The sequence below is a fragment of the Lactuca saligna genome, chromosome 5 (assembly GCF_052625555.1).
Source record: "Lactuca saligna cultivar CGN05327 chromosome 5, ASM5262555v1, whole genome shotgun sequence".
NCBI lineage: Eukaryota > Viridiplantae > Streptophyta > Magnoliopsida > Asterales > Asteraceae > Lactuca > Lactuca saligna.
Genome location: NC_136421.1, coordinates 148,705,225 through 148,729,410, shown reverse-complemented (window position 1 = coordinate 148,729,410; position 24,186 = coordinate 148,705,225). Strand labels below are relative to the sequence as shown.

Genomic DNA, 24,186 nt, shown 5'->3' with positions numbered 1-24,186 from the left:
TGTAAAGAATGGGTATTCTGGTTGTAGATCCAATGTTGTTTGAGATGTTGATAGGGTTTGTTTGCAAATCTTCATGAGACATGGTGAGCTCCTAGAATCAAACCTGTAAACTTGAGATTAGGGATTTATCTAAAACAAATTTACCGTTAATATGAGGAAGACGACTTCTATTTATACGATAAAAGCGGAAACCCTAAAAGAATTATGAATACAGAAGGAATGTGTATTGATTACACAGTCTCCTGCTCTGATACCAATTATTAGAACTTAGTTCATTCAGGATCATTAGATTCTATGCATGCAAACAATTAAGAACCTAAATATAAACAAGAATATAGCTTTGAATATGTCGTATGATTAATGCTTCAACACCTCAGAAGAGCTCGATTAAGAACTTCGACTGTAGAGGTGTTTAGGGTTACAGAGAATAAAACGTAATAAAAGTCATCAAACTATAATGCATACATGCGTGCATATTTATAGCATAACCCTACTAGATAATCACAGATGGACATACCCAATCCGGATACAAAACAAAAAGCCCATGACGCAACACAATTAAGCTCTACAATACCAATCCTTGCTTTGATACTAATTGTAAGTCCCAAAACACTTAGATCAATACGATATCAATCAAACTATCTAAATAATGAGGAAAATAAATCAAATAGTGATTCAAGAACATACAAATAACTCTTAATGCACACAATTTATTACTTGAAATCGTCTGGTACACCAAGATCTTCTTAATAGCCGAATACAATAATAATGAACAACTCTGACTCCTAAATGGCTGAAAAGCTATTTATACAAACCTAGTACAAAGCCTTAACATGCCCAAGCACAAGCTGACCGAAAGCATCATTAAGCCCACCGAAATCACATGGTGATTTCGGTCCAAACACCACCAAAAACATGTTTTCGGTCCTAGACTAAGAACTCTAAAAGCTATCAAAAGCAAAGTATAAACCACAAATCATGTCCTAACATCTAGTGCAGTAAGAGCCTCCTCGGCTGTCAGCTAAAAATCCATGTTCCTCACAACAGGCACCTCTGCCTTTCCCTGGTGGCCATATGTGATCCTTAAGGTCGTTGGAGTGGGCGCTACAATTGGTCCCGCTGCTGCTAAACTCTGACAATCGGTCTTTTTATGGCTCCTATGATTGCAATGAAATCAAATCAGACCCGCTCCCTGGGTGGTGGCATTCCAATCCTTGTTAAAGTGTCTAGTCTTTCCACACTTGTAGTAGCCTGAACCACCCACCCTGCAAGCTCCATCATGTGATATGTCGCACTTACCACATCGGCCCTGACCTTGCTGGCCTTCGACCTCGAATCAAAAACCTTGGTCCTCTTTCCCGAACCCTCTGATCCCTGGACCTGATCTGAATTCCTCTTCTACTCCATCTCCAAATCAATCTCCCTCTCTATGGATCTCGCCAGCATGTCATACAACAACCTGCAGCTGGATATGCTTACAAACTGTCTGATATCACTCCTCAACATCTCATGATATCTCTCCTTCCCCATCTCCTTGTCTACCACATATTGAGGTACCAACAAATCCCTCTCATGAAACATGGTGGTGATCTTCGCCACCGTCTCAGTAAAACTAAACGTGAATTCTGGACAAGCAATAGCTAAACTAGAATATGCAAGTGCAATTGGGAACATGATGTATGCTACACATTGCACTCGACCTAACATCGCATTTGTTGTAAGAAAACTCAGTCAATATACTGTCAATCCAGGGACAGAGCACTGGAAGGCAGTGGGTAGAGTACTAGGATACCTAAAAAGGAAAAGTACTTTTGAGTTGACGTATTCGTCATCAAATGGAATACTATACGGGTAATCTAATGCTATCTAGATAGATCACACAAGTGACTCAAAATCCACAAGTGGTTGGATTTATACTCTATCTGGTGGCTATTTCTTGGGCGAGCAAGAAACATATATGCATAGCTCATTCAACAATGGAATCATAGCTAATTGCCTTAGCAACAGCGACAAAGAGTCAGAGTGGATTCAAGATCTACTTATGGATATCCGTTCCTGAGATATTCCAATGCTTTCAATACCCATGTACTGTGACAGTGAGGCCACACTATCTAAAGTACATAATGTGGTATATAATGGGAAGGTGAGACATGTAGGTCTGAGATACAATTTTGTGAGACAACTAATTGAAAGTGGTACCATCAAGGTTGTCTATGTAAAGACAAGTAGGAGCTTGGCAAATCCGTTTACCAAACCTTTGACGAGATATTTGGATACATCTACCATGAGATTCATGGGTCTAAAACCACACGAATCGCTTAGTGATGGAAACCCAACTTGGCATTAGTGCTCCTAATTCTCAATTTTAAAGGGTAACAACGAAGTCACTAACGACAGAAGGTACTATCGTCAATGCTAGATCCATGTAAGGTAGGATAGTACGTCGTTGCCGAGAACAAGGTTGAGTTACAATTCTTAACAAAGTTTTGGAGACATCTAAGCAATGAAGATGTTATAAAACTTTTCCTATATGATCTAGAGGCGGTGTTGCTTCAAGTGAAGACTAGTGGTTTATCTTCTAAAGGGTCATGAAAAGGATTTATAACGCATGTCCATATTAGCACTTAGGGAGAACGCAAAGACAACATGTGATGTGTGGGGGTAAACCGGAGAGGTCACAAGGTTCATGGTTTAAACCTATAAGGATACCATTGAATTGGTCTCTTCTTGTTTGTTCTCATTAAACTACGGTTTAATCTTCGTGACACCCGAGTGACATCATATGTTTGAGTGAAAGGAAACTTTCCAACTTGGTGGGGGATTATTGGAAATTATGAAGGTATAATAACAAGTTGGCTGTGTTCCTTTATCCTACATTGGTGGGGGAAGAAACCTTGTGTAACTTTATATGTCTTTTCCCTTGATAGGCCTTTAAAGGATTTAGTGGATCAAAGGAATGGACCAAGCCCACAGGCACGCGCCTAGCCTAGCCTAGCACTAGTCGATGATGCGAGTGCATGAAATGGCGTGATTTAGGTGCACTTGGCACTTCGCATGATGCATCGGTCGTTGGGAGCTGGGAGCTTATATTTGTGGCAATGTTCGGGTCAAGTTGGTTTGACAAATCTGCTCAAAAGGTTGACTTTGTGGATATGGCAATAAAATATTCTAGAAGTCTTAGAAAACGGCTAGCTTGGAGAGCAAGTCATCGCCATAGGGTTTCTAGGGGGTCAGCCCAAGAGGGGCCTCTTTATTGCCTTCTAGGGTTTCGATACCTATAAATATAGCTCTCTGGGAGCCATACTTGATGCACGGAAATCGAAAGCTCTCTCATTCTCACTGCAATATCTTCCCGGATTCTCAATATTCACTTTTCTTTTATTGTTTCCATTGATGTTGGAAACTCGGTAAATCTGCATTAAATCCTAGGGTTTTACTTTGTTGCTTACGGTCAATAGAAACGACGTAAAACCCTTGAAGGATAGAAGTTCGATCCGTACAGTTATTGATCAAGATCAGCCGTCAACAGGTTGGTTTTACATTATTGTTTCGTCTTTACTTTCGTCTAACAATAGGATATTCTACTTCTACTCATCCTCTCTAATAAATAAATGTTTTTTTTTGCCACTTTTCATACTCTCATTCAATTTGCCAAATGTCATTTTGTGGTTATTTTGAATTAATTTTTTTTCCACATGTCATTTTATGAGTTTTCTATTTTATTAAATTTCACATAATATTTTAATGTAATAATTGCAATAAATATAGTAATAAATGGATATTAATTTCTCTAATAAACTTACCTTCGAATTTCAAAATTCCCAAAATCAAAACTCGGTAGTTTATTTGCTTTATTTAATTTGTTTAATTGTAAAAGATAAAAAACACATTTATTATAAGAAATCATTTTTTTCTTTTCTTATAAATTCAAAATTCTAAAATATTTTGACCTTTATATTTAACTTTTTTTTTTAAAAAAAATTAACCCATGTAATACATGAGTCTCACAACTAGTTTCTTATAATCAGATTTGATTAAGAAGGATTGATCTGGTATCTGGACGAAACTTGGTAGTTATAATAAGAATATTTGGATTTACTTATCGCAATTAATCGACATATAATTCTCAATATTATTTGTTGGTTTCCTTGTGTGTCTATTAGATCTGATTTTCAATAGATACAATTCTTATATCAATAATGAAATAAAACACATCAAAGGAATCTTTCATTGATTTTTAAGCTAAAACATATACATGAATCAACGGACACTACAATCACTACTATGGTCAACATTAAAGAAACATGTATTAACTAAACATAAGCTACATGTCACACCCCCAAATTAGAACGGCGGAAACGTTTGGGGTGGATGACTTTCATGTACAATATCATAACAAATGAATAATAGTGATCAAAGTCATACAACCATCATATTGATAATTAAGAAGTATACATTGTATTCAAAACATTGTTTACTTGATATTAAGTACATATGACAAAAACGAATTATGTGATGTGTGACACCCCATCCTCAAAACTCTTTGGATTACATGTTTACTGATTTTCTAAGAATACAAGTGATTTTGCAAAGTGTCAACAATTAAGTTGGTAGTTCATAAGAGTTTTGTATGAGAAAAATTGGTAACTTTTCCTTGTAAAATGATAGAGTGTGTTTTCAGATAATCCAATATTTTCTTTTAAAAATGAGCTGTAAGTATTAAATCTAAAGACCAAATCTGTAAGTAGTGTTGTATAGGAAAATAGTATTATGAAGTTTTATCTGTATATAAAACTACTTGAATGTATGTTAATCACGTAAACCAAATGTATTGTTAATACTCCATGTGAGTTATTATAACCATATTGGCGACTAGTGGCCTGCTACGACGTTCTTTAGGCGTCAGAATGTTAGACATTTGTCACCCTAGACCTGCCGGTCTACTGTAGCTAACAGCTTGGGTGCAGGGTTGTCAGTACTGTATAGATCTATACATAAGTGTCACGCTCTCTTACCGAGACTTTGGTTATAATTCAGGACTTTACACCCCGCTCCCGAGTTGTAGCAAAGAAAAGAAGAGAAGAGAAAAGAAAGTAAGGAGAGAAAAGAAGAGAAAAGAAAGGAAAAGAAATTTGTCTTTTGTGCTCCCGAGTTTGAGAGAAATGGAAGGAAAGTTAAACATTTTGTTCTTTCTTTCCAAATCAGAAGGAAAGTTAGAGAGAAAGTGATCATTCCATTTTCTTTCACTTCCTTCCTTTAATGAAACTCGGGAGCACCAGTTTCTCTTACTTTTCTTTCACTTCCACCCATTTCCTTTCTTTTATCTCCTTAAGTTGAACTCGGTAGCGGGGTGTTAGTGTGTACTCTGGTAGGTACGGTGAAGGCATGTCTCACAAATTTGTATTAACCGGTTTACGTCTAGTGTAATGAAAACCCTTTTTTTTGTAAATGAAAGTATTACCTTTCCATAGTCGTTACATGGTGTAAAAATAATTATAACTTTAAATAATTATATGATTCGTCCAAAATAATAGTACAGTATCTATGATTCCCAAACTATACAAATCATAGTTTATTATGAATGTTTTTTTGAATCCTTTTATATAAACATTCATATAAATACGTAATAGTTATCTAGTCTAGATGTTTTTAGAAGATTATATCATAAAAACTTACATCTAACACAAGTATGAGAAATTGGTATGAAAAAGTCCATTTAACCTTTTCCCCTTTTTGACAATATTTACCGATAACTGGGAAAATATAACTCAATGAAACTTGTTTCTAACCTTTTTGGGATTTTTAACTCAAAATAGCTTCATATGTTTTAAACCATATATATTTAGTTAAAGCTCACAAAATGATGTCATAAAAATGTTATGTCCATTTTTGTTTAAAAATCCATTTTTACATAAAATGATAGCTCCTTGACTTTTCTTTTTGTAAAGCTAACTCCTTGATATTTTGTCTAGTTTCAAAACGCATCACTAAAACAAAATATTTTGGGTTTTATCCCACAAAAATGTTATAATAATTAGGTTATAACCATTTTTGTTAGAAAGACCATATTTTGTCCAAAGAACCCTAATCTTTGTAGTTTTTAATAAATACTTTTTCTTATGAATATATAACATAGTTTATGTTTTGTTTTTCTTAGTTTTATACCTCAAAACTAACATACCACACATAAATGCTCTAAAAACTAGTGATAGCCATATTTCATGCAAATAATGCTTTATATTCAACTTAGGAATGAAACATGCAAACATTTATGTTATAAACCAAACTTTACTTGTATCCCCCCCCCCCCCCCCCCCAAAAAAAAAAAAAAAAAATGAAGAACTCAAAAATATGGGGGTATAAACTCACATTGAGTATGTTTGTGGTTGGATAAAGAGGTGATGCTGAAGATCTTCAAGCCTAGATCACTTTAAGGTGGTTGAAGAACTCTTTGAAGATGGTATTATCCTATGAGTTTTAACACATATTAATTTGTGTAAATGAGATGAAACTAGCATGAAAGTGTGTAGAAACACTACATTAACAAGGAATACTTACCAAAAATTTTAAGAATCAACTTGAAGAATTTATCATTGGAAGGTTTGAACTTGTTTCTTGAGAGAAAAGTGAAGAAGTTTGAAGATGGTGGGGGTTTGGGGGTTCTCAGCCGAGGTTAAAGAGGGGAAGGGTGAAGTGATGTTTGCATTGTTATTTGATGGATAATAGCCTTGATACCCGTTGGATAATATTTTGTGTTGGAAAGGATGAAACCCTCATGTTACTAAGTCAACTCTTTTTTTATCAGCCGATAACCTCATTAACCCATCGAAATCACATGTGATTTTGGTCCAGTACCACCGAAATCCTAGAGTTTTTAGTCTCCAACCGAGAACTCTAAGGGCGAGATCATAGAGTTTTCGGTCCTAAATCGAAAACTCTAGAAGCAAGGTATAACTCAAAATTTATGTCCCAAATCAGTTGACTTTAGTTCACTTGTTTGACTTTTGCTGACTTGTTGACTTTGATTGATCCAAAACCGCTAGTTGTCACATTATCCAAGGTGGGTTGCACCTGATCCTACACCGACTTGGAAGGAGAACGAAACATTTCCTTATAGGGGGTGTGGATACCTTCCTTGTCACAATGCGTTATAAAGCCGTGAGGGCAGCAGATCCCATAAGAACTCTGCAGTTAAGCATACCCGGGCGAGAGCAATTAAGGGATGGGTGACCCCTGGGAAGTTTTCGCGCTGGTAGCCCAAAGCGGACAATATTGTGATATGTGCCTGAATGGGATGTTACAAATGATATCAGAGTTGGGGCATGGGTCGATGTGTTCGACTGGGACGTCGAACCCTATAATGGGGGGTGAAGGTGGGTTGCACCTGATCCTACATCGGCTTAGAAGGAGAACAAAATATTTCCTTATAAGGGATGTGGATACCTTCCTTGTTACAACACGTTTTAAAGTTGTGAGGGCATCAGATCCCATAAGAACTCTGCAGTTAAGTGTGCCCGGACGAGAGCAATTCAAAGATGGGTGACCCCCTAAGAAGTTTTCACGCCGGGGGCCCAATGCGGACAATGTTGTGATACGTGCCTAAGTGGGATGTTACTAAGCAACATCATCATAAATTTTATTCCATTTGTTGTTTTTAACATTCATGTGTTTTGCACAAGATGTTGTTTTGTACCGATCATTTGGCTACAAATGATGAAATATATTTGAAATAGTTGCAATTTTTGGTAGCATCATTAACATAAACAAACTAGCTTAATTAAACATCAACACTTACAATTCAAATGCAAAAAATGGAACAAATTACTTGAACATTAGCACCCAAAAAATCTTCTACCAAGGTTGTTAATCATCTAAGAAGTCTACCGCTTATCTTTAACTCCATATCAACATAGACAAATTTCACTTAATTAGTTTTCATAATTTTCAATCTCGCAGCTATAAACTACTAAAGAACTTATGATAAGTTGAGATTTAGACGGATAATAATGAAGATGCATACAATAGTTAAGATCTCTTTAGTTTTTGTACTCTAAATAGTATGTTAAATTGAATGTAATATCATATATGAAATACTTCTAAAATATTGATAGAAACAAAATAATAGTGAAGCCTGTCATAATATGTCAAATTTGTTGATTTGTAAGTTGTTTTATCACAGTTTATCAAAAATATAAATGGTCTTTTTATAATTTATTCTGATAAAACATTAACAAAATACAATGGTCTTTTTATATTTTATCCTAATAAAACCTAAATGTATTTTATGTTCTGAAATAGTATCAAATTCAAAAAATAACAAGAAATGGTTTGATAGACTCCGGTCGTTGATGCAAATCCAAATCCAAATGGTCTATCTCGGAGGCGCAAACAACAAGAAAAGGTATTTTATTTTGTGTCCCCATCCATCTATTTTTCCATTTATACATTTCCCGTTCGATTCTCTCTTTCTTCTTCTGAATATGGATGTGATCGAGCTTCGAGTTTTCACGGCAGTGATTTCCCTTTCGATGTAAGACACCTTCACCTTCAGCTCCAACTTCAACCGCTAGGGTTCAATCGATCCATCCATCCATCCATCACTCCCATGGATCCTGAGCAGACTTTCATCAGGGTTCAAGAACGATTCTCACATGTCCTCACACCAAGAATACGAGCTTCTCTCGAGTACATATATCTCTTCATAGCCATCACTCTCTTCTGTATTCTGGTTGTTATGCATGCCAATTACGTCCAACAGGTATTCGATTAAACTATACTCTGTGTTCTCTTGTCCTTTTCAAACATTTCGTATTTGAGTTTAGTTTTATGTAATTTCTTCAATCTCCGAGTCATATCGATTGTGTTACTTTAGTTGCACTTTCCAATTTCGGACGCTCTACTTTTACTGAAGAGGTCATATGGTTGAATCCGATGGACATGAATTGGTAGCCTGTTATCCGAAAACAAGGGTGTTTGCTAAGAGTAACTGCACTTTCGTTGAGTCTATTCCCAATTTAGGTTAGTGAAGGTGTGTCAATTATGTTATACTATTTCAGTTGGAGAGAGTCAGAGAGATAACATAAGTACACTATAATTATGGAAAGATCACTTAGGGGGTGTTTGGCTATGTAGTTTGAGTGTTTAGCAAAGATTAATTGTGATTATGATTATGATTTGCAGAGTCTGGTAAGTAAAATTGCTTATTGGGCTAAATGTAAAAGTACCTAAATATCCTTAGCTCCAATCAACGAATTATCTGATTTTACAACACTCTTATACTTTCTAGAAAATTGCTTGCTTTATATAATTTTTTGTCTATTCTTCTAACTGGATTCCATGTCGTGTAGCCTGGGTGTTCAAGTGAACTTACTGGAGTTGCAACTACTGAAGCCCAACTTATCCAAATTAAGGTTTCTATTTAGCAATATTAGAAGATATCATGTTTCAAAATTGTTTATATCTTTACACAGAATCCTGCTCCATATAACCCATCGAATGTTGTTCACTTCTCCTTGTTTGTGCAGATTACTAGTGCTGGCTTATGGTCACAAAGTGAATCTGGGTATGATTCAAAGAATGTTGTTGACAAAGAAACTGAAAGTAATGATCTGAAAGTTGCAGAGCAAAATGTTGACAAATCAAACTTTGAGGATGCACAGTTTTGGTCAACATGGGTTAGTTCAAGCAGCAGGAGTGGGAAATCGCCTCTAAAATTCTGGAAATCTGATAATGAACTTCTTGAATCACAATCTGAGACTTCTACTAACACTGATAATGTTGAAGATACCTTCCGGAAACCTAAGAAAGATGAGTCTCGTAGCAGGTTCCTTATGTCAGCTAAAGAATCACTTAAAGCTGCAATATTTCGTGTTCTTAGGAAATGGCATGGAAGGTTATCGTTTTTTTGGAGACATTCGACTCGAATTCTGGGAAGTATATGGGTGAGTGAAACTTAAAAAGGGGTAGGAAGATTTTCTTTTCTTCTATCTGCTAATTTTGAACTTAAAAAGAAAATGCAGGACATTGCTGGGATCCATTTACATATTGATATCTATAAATATCTTCGTATACTTCATCTGGACAAGCTTAATTCATTGGCAGGTAAACCATCTACTTATATGCTTTTGACTTTTCTTTGTGCCATCTAGGAAGTCAAAGTCGTATGCATTTATACATCATGTGATATTTGAAGTTACAAAGCACATGTTAGAAGATAAATGGAAAAGAATTAGTTTTAGAGCTATTTGTTTCATTCTCATTGCAAGTATTTTCGATGATTTAGTGCAGTGGCTTGAAACAAGAAGCAACGCATTTGAACCAACTTATTTGTATACAATGGAAAAGGTAAGAGAGGCCTCATAGATTGTTCCTTTTCTTTTGTGTTCTTATTTGTTCATCCATTAATTGTTTAGAGATAAAAATATTTAGGGTCTATTTGGTTGGATGGAATGGAATGGAATAGACAGAGTAATGAATGAAATTTTCTCATTCCACTCCATGATGGAATGAAAAACAACACCCCATGATGGGTAATGAATGAAAATTAACAAAATGGTAGGAAGTATATTCCTTCGAGAATGGTCTACTCCATTCCATCAGCCAAAACAAAACTAATTTCATTCCAGTGGAATTAACCATTCCATTCCTTTGAGAATCCATCATACAAAACACCAGCTTAGTAATTAATTAATATATCTCCGAAAATGAGTATCTTTTTCCAAATTCCAACTCAATATAAAGTCTTGAGAGATTGTTTTTGTAGGGTTACTTTCTGCTGCCTGAAAAAGCCAAAGCTCAACATAACATCCGAACTGTCAACATTAGCATTTCAGCCAGGGACTCCTGCTTTGGGAACAGGTACTTTTCAATTTCATCTCTAAGTTTTGTAAATTCAAGAAATAGCAATGTACTTTCATTTATTTATTTATTGTAACATAATATCTTACATTAACTCTTTCCTATTACATCATTGCACTTTGAAAAATCTACCAATATATCACAATGTTATCCAAATAATCAAATATAAAACAATTTTCACTGCTATAATTGAGTAGGTTTTTCAAAGTATTATGGGGGTGTTTGGTTTTGTATTTCAATACAAAAAAAAAACACTTTTTGATAAGAGTTCTTATTAGCTTATGTGGTAGCAAAATGAATTCTTTTAAAAATTAATTAGCTTATATGGTGGCGAAAAGCTATAAGTTACTTATAAGCACTTTTTTTTAAACTACTTATAGATGTAAAATGACCAAAAAGGGGAGGAAAAGAGAGTGTGAGGTTCATTAAGGGTATTATGATCTTTTATCTTCAAAAAGTCATAAGGAGTTTCAAGAAGTTAAAAGGGAGTGACTTCTTGAAAACTTCTTATTGGAGGTGGGGAAAAGTCATTTTGTAAAGCTATTTTCAGTCCCAAAGACTCAATTTAGCTTATTATCAATATGTCATTTTTAAAACACAAAACCAAACACCCCCTATTTGTATTAAAAAAAGAAAGAAATTGAAAGTAGAATGTTATATCAGATAAAATTTTCATGACACAGTGCCCTAATATGAAAAACCTGAAAGTTTGATGCTGGAATAGAAAGTAATGATAGTAGGATGCTATAATACACAAATAAAGCAAAGTACATTTATAATTGTTATTTTCATATCTCATATTTTTCCAGGTGGCAGCAGCTTCTGATAAATAGACTTGTAGGATATGACACTATTTTGATGAACAGTTTACTGAATTCTCCGGGTCAAGGTATAATTTTTTTTTTTTTTTTACTTGAATTAATAAGTTACAATTATATTCATTGGGTGCAATTTTGTCCTTTATTTTAAAAAATGTTTCTGAAAATTCTGATGCAGGCTACTTGTATAATTACCAGACAAAAGAATTCTACAATCTTACATATGCACATGAGCAACCAGAAGGGTCAGCCAGATTTGGAGGTTTGCCACTTTTGCCCTTTCATCACCAACCAACAAAAACCCACTTTGAATCTTGAACTACTGATTAGTGATTACAAAAGAGAAAAAGACAAGACTACCCTTCTAATTTGGTACTATTTCCTGCTGCAGACTATTTTGCTACCAAGTGTGGTGTGCTTATGATGTCACTCTTTGTCTTCTTCACCACAACAATGTCGGTTTCATTTACATTAAGAGAGACACAAACTCGCATGCTCAAGTTCACAGGTTTGTTCTTCTAACTTTTATTTATTTTTAAATTTTTATATATAATAACCAAACAAAAAAAGATAATTATTTAATGTAATTTGTTTATGTTTTTCTCTGTTTATAGTGCAGCTCCAACACCATGCGCGACATCGTCTCCCGACTTTTCAGTTGATTTTTGTTCATGTGATAGAATCTCTAGTTTTTGTACCTGTAAGTTTTGTATATAATATATATATATTTTTTAAAAAACATTTTGTGATATAAAATCTAACATGGATTAGTTTCCATTTTGTGTTTGTGTATATGCAGATAATGATTGGGATCTTGTTTTTTCTTTTTGAGTTTTACGATGACCAGCTTTTGGCTTTCATGGTGTTGATTCTTGTCTGGCTTTGTGAACTCTTCACTCTTATCAGGTTAATTTTTTATGACGAGGACAAGGGCATTCACGTCTTTTGCATCCTACTTCCATTTCTCCCTATTACAACATTCTACTTTGAAAATGTTTGATTTATATCATATAACTTTTTTTTTTTTTATTTGCAGTGTTCGTACACCAATATCAATGAAGTTCTTTCCACGCTTCTTTTTATTGTATTTTTTGGTGTTTCATATCTATTTCTTCTCATATACCCATGGTTCGTCCTTTTTATTACTACTTATCAAATCTAAATTTTTTTACATTTTTATTTTTTTTAACATTGTAGAATGAAATTTTCAGGATTTTCCTATTTGGCCCTTTCAACAACTGCTGCATTCATGCAACACCTCATCCTCTACTTCTGGAACCGATTTGAAGTAAGAACATATTGATATTACTAAAAAAAAAAAATCAATTGCTATTTCTTCCATTTAACGTTTTATTTCATAGGTTCCAGCTCTACAAAGATTTATGCAAAACAGACGATCACAATTCCAACAACAACCAGACTTCCACATCACCTCCTCCACAATCCTCGCCTCAACTCTCCACATCACCCGATTAAACCCATTAAGAAATGTAACACCAAATCCGCCACGAGGCGGTCAACCCACTCCACCGCCAGTTCAAACAAACGGACCGCCGGAAAACCCCGCAACCCAACCGCCGCCGCCTGAAAATCAAGAAACCCAACCACCAATTCCGGTGGCGGACGGTGGTGGGAACCCGGGAACAATGAATTCGTTCAGTTCGATGCTGTTGTGGATCTTGGGAGGCGCGTCTTCCGAGAGTTTGAATTCGTTTTTCTCGATGTTTAGAGATATGAGAGATCAAGGACAAGGACAAACGTATGCGGATGCCCCGAGGCAAGAAAACCGGGCAACTCAGACTTCTTCTCAATGAATTTGAAATTGTGTTGATGTATGTATGCATGTGTATTGTATGATATATATGCATTGTTGATATTTTGTATACTAGTGATGATGGTGGATCTGAGTAAACTAAACGACTTTATATAAAAGTTTTTGTATCCATGTGTACAGAAAGTAGTTATCGTATGGTTTTCGGTTTATGTGTGGAATGGGATTGATTGATACAAATAGGTAGCATGTTACATAGTGATGTAGTGGGTAGATTTTTTTTAGTATGTTCAATGTTGTCTTGATAATAAATAATTGGTTATTTACCAATATGACCACATATTGTAATTGTGTATTACAAAATACTCTTTACTTTTAGCAAATGTCGGATGACAACAAAGATTAAAATTTTGCGAATTTTGAACTCCTTTAACGAGACTTGTTTTCAAACTGTTTCAACATGGATACCTCTTCAACCGCTCAAACGTCTTCTAATCATGGAATGGCATGTAAATCTTCAACTCTTTCTTCATTTCTTACAGAGCTTTTTTCTTCATATATTCCTCTGGTCTGCCAGTCTACTAGAGGATGCCTGAAGAAATGAAGGCTGCTGTGAAAGGACCATGATGTAGAGGTTGAAGGAGGACATGCCGACAATTTCATCAGAGAAAGAGATGATCTTTAACAAATTGAAAACAGGTAGATTAAACAAACAAAAAAAAAAGAACTCAACAGAGGCGGAATGTTTGATAACCAAATTCACATTACAAGATATCTTAATTCATCGCTCATCCACTCTATTCAAATGAAAGTTCTTCAGAAACACGCTTAGATTGATGGGGATAAATCAAAATACTCATACGAGTTTTCAGAGTTCCAGTAGTATATTTTCTAACACAACTAACATTGAAAAGTAGTTCGAAAAAGTTATCTGAGTTTGGAGATTCCAGCATTTCAAACTTTATGGTCATTTACAAAATATTCAGAAAAGTGGGTTATTTTCTAGTATCTATTAAATGAAACTAGAAGGTGATCCCTGACGCTCAAATTTTTTTAACCCAAAAATTGGTGCATTTAAAACAATTAAGACTAAAAAAAAATCAAAAATCAAAAGCTGACGATTTCTTATTAATTCAATAAAATGCAGCGATCATTTATCTCATTTATGGCAAAGGTGCAAGCTAACAAACTAAATAGATAGGGGTGCATAATAGCAAAACCCATATAAGGACCAAAAGTGAAAAAATAGATAAAACTGCAAAAATGGTCCCTGTGGTTTCTCATTTTATGTGATTACGGTCCAAACGTTTGAAAAGTTACAGGTTTGGTCATTTTCAACAAGTATTGTTGTGGTTTTGGTCCCTCATCCGTTAAGATCCTTAAAATGACAATTTTACCCTCAGAGACCATTTTCACAGTTTTGTCTTTTACTATGCTATAAGGACCATTTTTGCATATATTCTTTTTTTATTTTAATAAAGTATTATATATTAGTAGATATTTTTTTTAATACATAATATTATATATTATTAAATATTTTTTTATTGCATTATTAATTTATTTTAGTTGATTTAAAAAAAAATTATTGGAATAATTCTTTTTTATTAAATATTATATATCAATACATATAGTTTTTAATATATAATATTTACATCATAATAAATATTATATTATTGGATTATTAATTTTTTTAGTTAATTTTTGTAATTTTTAATTATTTTTATTGTATTATTACTTTTAATTTATTATTTTCTTCATATATTAAATGTAGTTTTATTGGATAATTAATTTATTTTAGTTAATTATTTTTTTTTAAAATTTTTCTATCAAAGTAATTCTTTTTTATTGAATTATTATATATCAGTATATATAGTTTTTAATATATAATATTTATATCATAATAAATATTGTACTATGGGATTATTACATATTACAAAACATTATTTTATTGGATTATTAATTTCTTTTAGTTGATTCTTTTTATAATTTCTTTTTGTTAGAGCAATTCTTTTTTATTAAATTATTATATATCAACAAATATTATTTTTAATATATAATATTTACATCATAATAAATAATACATTATTGGATTATTAATTTTTGTAATTTGTTTTTTCGAATTATTAATTTATTGAAATATTACTTTTAATTTATTACTTTTTTAATATAAATATTATCTTATTGGATTATTATTTTATTTTGAATGTATACTATTAATTTTTTTAATTTTATTAGTTTCACCACAAAGTAGTCGAAATACGTAAAAGTGTCACTTATCATCGTCAAAAATTAGCAGGATCTAGGGTTGTTCAGTATTTGGATAAAACCAAATTGTCCAATTGGACCATTCGGATTGGACTATTTTGTTCGGATATTTGGATTTTTGGATTGGTTTTCGACAAAACCGAATTATTATTCTGGATTTCGGATTGATTATGGTTTATAAAATAAGAACCGAATAGTCCAAAAAAAACGAATAACATTTTATTATTTATTTATTTTTAATATATATCTATAAGTATTTATTAATTTTGTAATTTATTTTTTGAAATATGTTCAAAAAGTTTCACCTAATAAAATATATTAATATGCATTTTCTCTCAAAAGTTTTTTATCTATAAAATATTAAAATATAATATAGCTTCTTAATAGTTGTTTATAAATTTAAAATCGTAACTAAATAATTTGTTTTTGCTTCTTGTGTGTAAAATTCAGTAATATTATAATTATGTCATTTTAAAATGTTTTAGTTTTTAAAAACCGAATTATAAAAACCGATCCAACCGAATTGTAATTGGATCGGATCGGATCTGATTTTAATTTAGTTTGGACTATTCGGATCCATGTTTTGAAAACCGAAATCAATTTGGATTCACTTGATTGGATTGAATCAAACCGATCCATCCAAACGAACACCCCTAGCAGTATCACCTCCAAACACCTTCATCGGAGGTTCAATAGATACCATACCCTATTCCACCTAGCGTTGTTGGTAGCTACCTACGACAACCTCTTCATAATCCATTGGAATACTTCATATCTCACATAATGCGTAACAAACCCCGATAACATTCATAAGTAGTGGTGGTGACAGAGTGATGGTGGTGGTATTTTCCCAATGGTTTCTCATTGTAAGCTAGATGACATGAAAGTGTTCGACAACGATCATAACGATTTCGATGATAAGAGACGATGATTTTGCGTATCCCATGACTTTGTGGTGGAACCAATAAAATTAACAAGAACTATTACTATAATCTGATAAAATAATATTTAGTATATGAAGAAAATAATAAATTAAAAGTAATAATCCAATAAAAAATAATTAAAAAAAAAGAAATTATAAAAATTAACTAAAAGATAATAATAATCCAATAATATAATATTTATTATGATATAAATATTAAATATTAAAAACTATGTGTATTGATATATAATAATTCAATAAAAAATAATTACTTCGACAATTTTTTTTTAAAAAAGCATTAACTAAAATAAATTAATAATCCAATAAAACAATATTTAGTATATGAAGAAAATAATAAATTAAAAGAAATAATCCAATAAAAATAATTTAAAAAAAAATTAAAAAAATTAACTAAAAGAAATTAATAATCCAATAATATAATATTAATTATCATATAAATATTATATATTAAAAACTATATGTATTGATATATAATAACTCAATAAAAAGAATTACTCTAACAAAAAAATTAAAAAAAAAAAAATCAACTATAATAAATTAATAATCCAATAAAACAATACTTATTAATATATAATATTATATATTAAAAATAATATCCATTAATATATAATACTTCAATAAAATAAAAAAGAATTTATGCAAAAATGGTCCTTATGGTATGGTGAAAGACAAAACTGCGAAAATGGTCCCTGAGGGTAAAATTGTCATTTTAAAAAAGTTAACAACCAACCAGTTAAACTTAACGGGTGAGGGACCAAAACCACAATAAAACTTGTTGAAAAGGACCAAATCTGCAACTTTTCATACGTTTGGACCATAACCACAAAAAATAAGAAACCACAGGGACCATTTTTGCAATTTTGTCGAAAAAATATTATGAAAGTTATTTAGGAAGTTATTATGAATAATTAGAGCAACATATGTTGGAAACAATAATCAAGTGATAAGGGTCAATTTCTTTATTCATATGCAATAATGTATTATGAAAGTTATTTATGTAGTTATTCTAAAGTGATTTGTTGTCATTCTTTCATTGGTTTCAACATGTATTACCTAATTATTTATTTTCCATATAACCATTCCCTATATATATATATATATATATATATATATATATATATATATATATATATATATATATATATATATATATATATATATATATATATATATATATATATATATATATATATAGAAAACAAAAAACCCTAAAAATTATAAAAATACATAAAAAAAAATACTTAGAGATCACAAATCTTTTTTTGATTTTATATTCTTTAAAACTGCACATTTTTATATAAATTTGCTGATATATTTTTTGAAAAAAAAAACCAATAAATAAATAAATAAAATAAAAAATAAAAAGCGATTTTTTAATTTTTTTTTCAACGAATTGATAAAAAAACTGAAATTTTGAAGAATATAAAGTCAAAAAAAAAAAAAAAGATTTGTGATCTCTAAATATTTTTCTTTATGCATTTTTATGTTTTTTAGGGGTTTTTTGTTTTTTTCCTTATATATATATATATATATATATATATATATATATATATATATATATATATATATATATATATATATATATATATATATATATATATATATATATATATATATATATATATAAGTTTTATGGAAAAAAACCTTAAAAATGTATAGAAAAAATACTTAGAGATCACAAATCTTTTTTTTTTGACTTTATATTCTTTAAAACCGCACCTTTTTATATAAATTCGTTGAATTTTTTTTTTGAAAAAAAAAAAACCAATAAATAAATAATAAATAAAAAATCGATTTTTTTTCAACGAATTGATAAAAAAAAACTGCGATTTTTAAAAATATAAAATCAAAAAAAAGATTTGTGATCTCTAAATATTTTTCTTTATGCATTTTTATAATTTTTAGGGTTTTTTAGAGTTTTTTTTGTTTTCCATATAATCCTTTCCCTTATATATATATATATATATATATATATATATATATATATATATATATATATATATATATATATATATATATATATATATATATATATATATATATATATATAAGTTTTATGGGAAAAAAACCTTAAAAATGTATAAAAAAAATACTTAAAGATCACAAATCTTTTTTTTTTGACTTTATATTCTTTAAAACCGCACCGTTTTATACAAATTCGTTGAATTTTTTTTTTTTGAAAAAAAACCAATAAATAAATAATAAATATAAAATCGATTTTTTTTTCAGCGAATTGATAAAAAAAAAACTGCGATTTTTAAGAATATAAAGTCAAAAAAAAAAAAGATTTGTGATCTCTAAATATTTTTCTTTATGCATTTTTATAATTTTTAGGGTTTTTTAGAGTTTTTTTGTTTTCCATATAATCCTTCCTTATATATATATATATATATATATATATATATATATATATATATATATATATATATATATATATATATATATATATATATAAGTTTTATGGAAAAAAAACCTTAAAAATGTATAAAAAAAATACTTAGAGATCACAAATCTTTTTTCTTTTTTTTTTGACTTTATATTCTTTAAAACCGCACCTTTTTATATAAATTCATTGAATTTTTTTTTGAAAAAAAACCAATAAATAAATAATAAATAAATAAAATAATAAATATAAAATCGATTTTTTTAGCGAATTGATAAAAAAAACTGTGATTTTTAAGAATATAAAGTCAAAAAAAAAAAAGATTTGTGATCTCTAAATATTTTTCTTTATGCATTTTTATAATTTTTAGGGTTTTTAAAGTTTTTTTGTTTTTCATATAATCCTTCCCTATATATATATATATATATATATATATATATATATATATATATATATATATATATATATATATAAGTTTTATGAAAAAAATACCTTAAAAATGTATAAAAAAAAAATACTTAGAGATCACAAATCTTTTTTTTTTTTGACTTTATATTCTTTAAAACCGCACCTTTTTATTTAAATTCATTGAATTTTTTTTTTAAAAAAAAAAACCAATAAATAAATAATAAATAAAAAATCGATTTTTTTCCCCCAAAAAAACTACGATTTTTAAGAATATAAAGTCAAAAAAAAGATTTGTGATCTCTAAATATTTTTCTTTATGCATTTTTATAATTTTTAGGGTTTTTTCGAGTTTTTTTGTTTTCCATATAATCCTTCCCTCTCTCTCTCTCTCTCTCTCTGTATATATATATATATATATATATATATATATATATATATATATATATATATATATATATATATATATATATATATATATATATATATTCCCACCATATTGCAACATGTCTGCCGTGGCGAATCTAGAACCAAAAACCATATTGTCCTTATGTACATGAAATTGAAAAAATATGAAACGGTAGTTCTTTTGAAAATAAGATAGTTTTTTTTTTAATTTTTTTTTATTTTATATATATATATATATATATATATATATATATATATATATATATATATATATATATACTTGTATCAAAAAAAAAAAAAAAAAAAAAAAAAAAAAAAAAAAAAAAAAGATCGTAGGACCTACCTTATACATGAGTAACTATGCTACTGCATGTCTGTCATTCATATACTACTACAATGAAAGAAACAAGTGTGCCAAAAGCGCAAACAACCCAAATGTTACCGTTCATAAACGTGTTGTCCGTTAAATATGTATATTAACGTAGCAAATAACCCATAAATTTAAAAGTAGATTACTACTATAGACAAATGAAAAAACAAGTTATAATAAACAAAAAAAATAAGTTTGCCCATGTACTATTTAAAGTCTATCGAGTGTTTCATCCATTAAAAATTTAAAACTCCCATGAACACCACCCATGTTCAAAAATGTCAGCGACATATACATGTGGGTGTCATACAAAGATGGCCAATCAAATGTGTACAAAAGGTTCAAAAACTGAAAACATAAATCATTATCATGCCCACTAAATCCATTCACAGTTGTACCCCAATTCCCAAAAAAAGTTGTACCCCAATTCCCAATGTTAATTAATCTTACTTGATTGACTTAACCATAACCAACCACAACTACAAAACACTTTTTGGCCCATTAACTCCACATGTGTATTTTATTCTCATAATTGCACACCTTTTTCCAAAAAAAACTATTAAAAAGTCTTGTTGATGCAACCAGAGAAGAAGGTTAATTCTTTATGGACCACAAATGTCTTTCATTGCTTTTTATTTCTTTGTATCAAAGGAATGTAATTTATCCCCATAACCCCATTCCTATTCAGGATCCATTTGTTTCCATCTCCAAACATGAAGATGACAAATTATATTGTGTTTGACATGTAATTGGATTGAAACCAGGTCTGATGTCAATAGGACAAAACTGCAATCTTTGATGACTTGCTCTCTCGATCTCTTGTTTGTGTAAAAAGACATAAATGCCCTTTGTATCCTTATCGTCGAATATAACCCTACAAAACTTGTCCAGTCATGTCGAAAAAGCTTCGTGTCAGGTCAAAGCCCGGTCAACAACAATCCCCATGGAAATTTTGGAACTATAAATGGACAAAGACTCCCTCAATGAAGAACACAAGGTAAAAAAAAAAAGTGCATTTGTTAATTGTTACAATGTCTGATTAATAGTATATTCCGCAATCTCCAATCCGTATTCTCATATACAAACAAGAGGGGTATTTAAGTCATTTCACTCAAAATTCAGTATCAAAACAAGCAACCATGATTTTTGAGACCATCGCCCGAGCAAAAGGAATATAGCTCATGCTATACCTGTTCATCATATGGAAAAATAAACAAACAAATTAAATTTTGACAGTGACTATTTAATAACAATAAAAAAGAAAAATCAAATTTATTGTACGTACCAAATGAGAGCACCAAACTCTAATATGATTGCAATCAGTGTCAATAGCTTGTTATGAACCTGTAATCAGTGGGAGATTGGATAAGAGAGGAGAATTTCTAAAGCAAAATAAAAGGGGAGATATAATTGTTCAAGGGCAAAATTGGAAAAGTAACTTACATAGAGAGCACATAACAAGGCAAGTAGTATACTTGCAATATAGAGGGCAGTTGCGTAAATTCGCACAGGGTCAAGCATCATGTTGACTTGGCGTTTAGGGCCTATTAAGAACCCTGTGCTGTCATACAATAAAAAACTTTAGCATATATAAAAATAATTTTATCGATTTAACCACTAAACTATTCTTTTTATGATTATAATGATAATAATAGTTCGATGGCCAAATATGATTTTTTAAATATGTGGCGTATCTTTATCTTATTTAGGTATAAAGTTATTGTTGTAATATTTGTGCAGTTATTTAAAAAAAGGTGCTTTAGAAAAAATTCGTAATGTTTGCTAATTAAGGACCTAGAAAAGCAAGGGAGAAATAGAAAATTTTGGCAATATAAATACGCATAGGGACCAAAAGTGTAATTTACTTTTGAACATGAATGGGAAGAGAAAATAATTTAAAGGATATGAAATTGATTTAAACATGATGCATTGCATATTATATTAATACAAACCTGCCAAGTGAAAGCAAATTTCCAAAGGTGAATGCTATGCCAAACTTTATGGGATTAAAGAAAACCAGCATTGACTGCAAAATAAAAAAATAATAATAATAAAACATTAAAGTTAGCAACATAATGTGCGAAAATGAACCAAAAGTAAAACCTTAAAAGAAAATAGGGATAAATGCAAGAAATAGCAACATACTTTCATTTATTTAACCTACTTTCATTTCCTATTTAAAGAACTGTAATTTCCAATTATTTTTCTTATTAAGACATTATAATTTGAAAAATCTAACCAATTATAACATTGTACTTTCAAATTTTAATTTATTACAAGATTGTACTTGTATAGTTGTATTTACTCAATTTAAAAGTAGGATGCTATATCAAACATATTGACTTTAAAGCTTACCATAAGTGTACAAGTCAAACCAGCAACCAAGCATATGGCAAAACCATAAAGTCTCTGTTCAGAAAGAGAGAGAAAGCAAGTCAGTATTTAAATAATACTAAACATTACACAAGTTATAAGAAGTAAAACAGAAAATCAAAGACAACTAAAATATTACACTGCAAATAGATATATTTATCCAATTCAGCAGAATCTAAGAAATTCATATACAAGAATTGAATGAAAATAATAATGATACAAACTGTGGGTGTTTTCTATTGATTTTGAAAGATCCAATGTTCAAACCTCCATGAACTCTTTCAAAGCCTCTACTATCTGATATTGCTACCTATATGACCACTAATATCTCCAAGAATTAAGTATAGATAGTTACTTAATCAATATGATCTGAATGAATTATTCTAGATCTTCCCAAACCCAAACTTGTTTTTTAATAGATTCCTCGTTTCACAAATCAACAAGATGAGACACATACAGACGAGAGACTCTTTATTCAGTTTTAGTACCCTGTAATCATCTAATTAATACAGCATTAGCAGGTCTTGTAATGTATGTGAAGGTTGAATCCCAAACATTTTGCATACAAAATCAACACCCACTTAGAATATGAAACTACATCTGATATCTCCGTTCGACCTAATGTTTTGCTTTTAGAAAATCATTTTACCATTATATTTTCGTGTACAGTTCAACATAGCTATCGAAAATATTATGGCGATTTGCAGAAATGAGAGTCAAATATGCAACAAATATAACTAGCTACCACAGATCTACATTTTCATGAAGCCGAATTACTTCATGTAGCATTTTCCGATCTTGAATGCCTAAATTTGATTTCTGTGAATCCCTAATTGGGAAATTCGGCAATGCAAATGCATGTGAAACGAACAACGGGCAACCTAAGCACGAAAGAAATATATTTTCAGAAGAAAAACACTGACCTGTTTAGTGGACAAAGTACAGTTGCGATTGAAGTCATCCATGAATGCGAAAGATGATTCTTCATCGGCTTGTTGATTATCTTCGACTTCGATTCCGACGAGCATCCTGACCTTCTCCATAGCCTGGCTCATCTTCTCCATTTTGATTTTGATTTTGATTTTGATTTGATTTGGTTTGCCCTTATGCTTTACTGCTACTACTGGTACTCTCCGATACCCCCACCTCGTTAGAAATCGAACAACAGGTAGTTTATGACTTAGGATAAATTATGCTTAGTAAACACTTATTCATAGGTTGTACTTAACAAAAATAACCAAAGGAATTTGAATAAACTAACCATTTTTTAATCTTATTTTAATAATAATAATAAATTTTTTTAAATGACCATTATGGATGTCAAAAAGTTCAGTAGGACCTCGAACCCGTGGGGTCCCAATCCCGAATGGAGAATATTTGTTTAAAAAATCGGGGATGGGGCGGGGGCGGGGGCAATGTTAACCCCCGTTTTAGTTTCGGGGGCGGGGGCGGGGTGGGTAGTCCCGTCCCGAACCCCCAGTGGGGACCCCGTTAATATATTATTTATATTAATATATATTAATTATAAAAATATAATAAATAATAACAATGATATTGAACTTCCAAAATTCAATTAAATATCATGTTTTTAAG

General features: G+C 30.7%; 2 protein-coding genes across 3 annotated transcripts; one reads left to right on the top strand and one right to left on the bottom strand.

Annotated features, from left to right (window-relative positions):
- The first annotated feature begins 8,405 nt into the window (after positions 1-8,405).
- Positions 8,406-13,778, top strand: LOC145049001 (S3 self-incompatibility locus-linked pollen protein). 2 transcript variants are annotated; one of them, XM_078997682.1, is made up of 14 exons: positions 8,406-8,758; positions 9,348-9,410; positions 9,525-9,941; positions 10,011-10,101; positions 10,283-10,344; positions 10,763-10,857; positions 11,667-11,746; positions 11,854-11,937; positions 12,067-12,183; positions 12,290-12,375; positions 12,475-12,581; positions 12,712-12,803; positions 12,887-12,963; positions 13,037-13,778. In XM_078997682.1, the coding sequence occupies exons 1-14, from the start codon at positions 8,606-8,608 to the stop codon at positions 13,487-13,489; spliced, it is 1,977 nt and encodes a 658-aa protein (XP_078853808.1). In that variant the 5' UTR covers positions 8,406-8,605; the 3' UTR covers positions 13,490-13,778. The 2 variants fall into 2 exon arrangements, with proteins under 2 accessions (XP_078853808.1, XP_078853809.1); XM_078997683.1 differs by having other exon boundaries at positions 8,407-8,758; positions 10,020-10,101.
- Positions 13,779-21,218: 7,440 nt separating this feature from the next.
- LOC144997100 (Got1/Sft2-like vescicle transport protein family) lies at positions 21,219-23,778 on the bottom strand. Its single transcript, XM_078956929.1, has 6 exons — positions 23,517-23,778; positions 22,576-22,629; positions 22,173-22,246; positions 21,664-21,781; positions 21,506-21,564; positions 21,219-21,410 (listed from the first exon to the last, which is right to left on the bottom strand). Exons 1-6 carry the CDS (start codon positions 23,655-23,657, stop codon positions 21,332-21,334), a joined length of 525 nt encoding a protein of 174 aa, XP_078813055.1. The 5' UTR covers positions 23,658-23,778; the 3' UTR covers positions 21,219-21,331.
- Between the last annotated feature and the right edge of the window lie 408 nt (positions 23,779-24,186).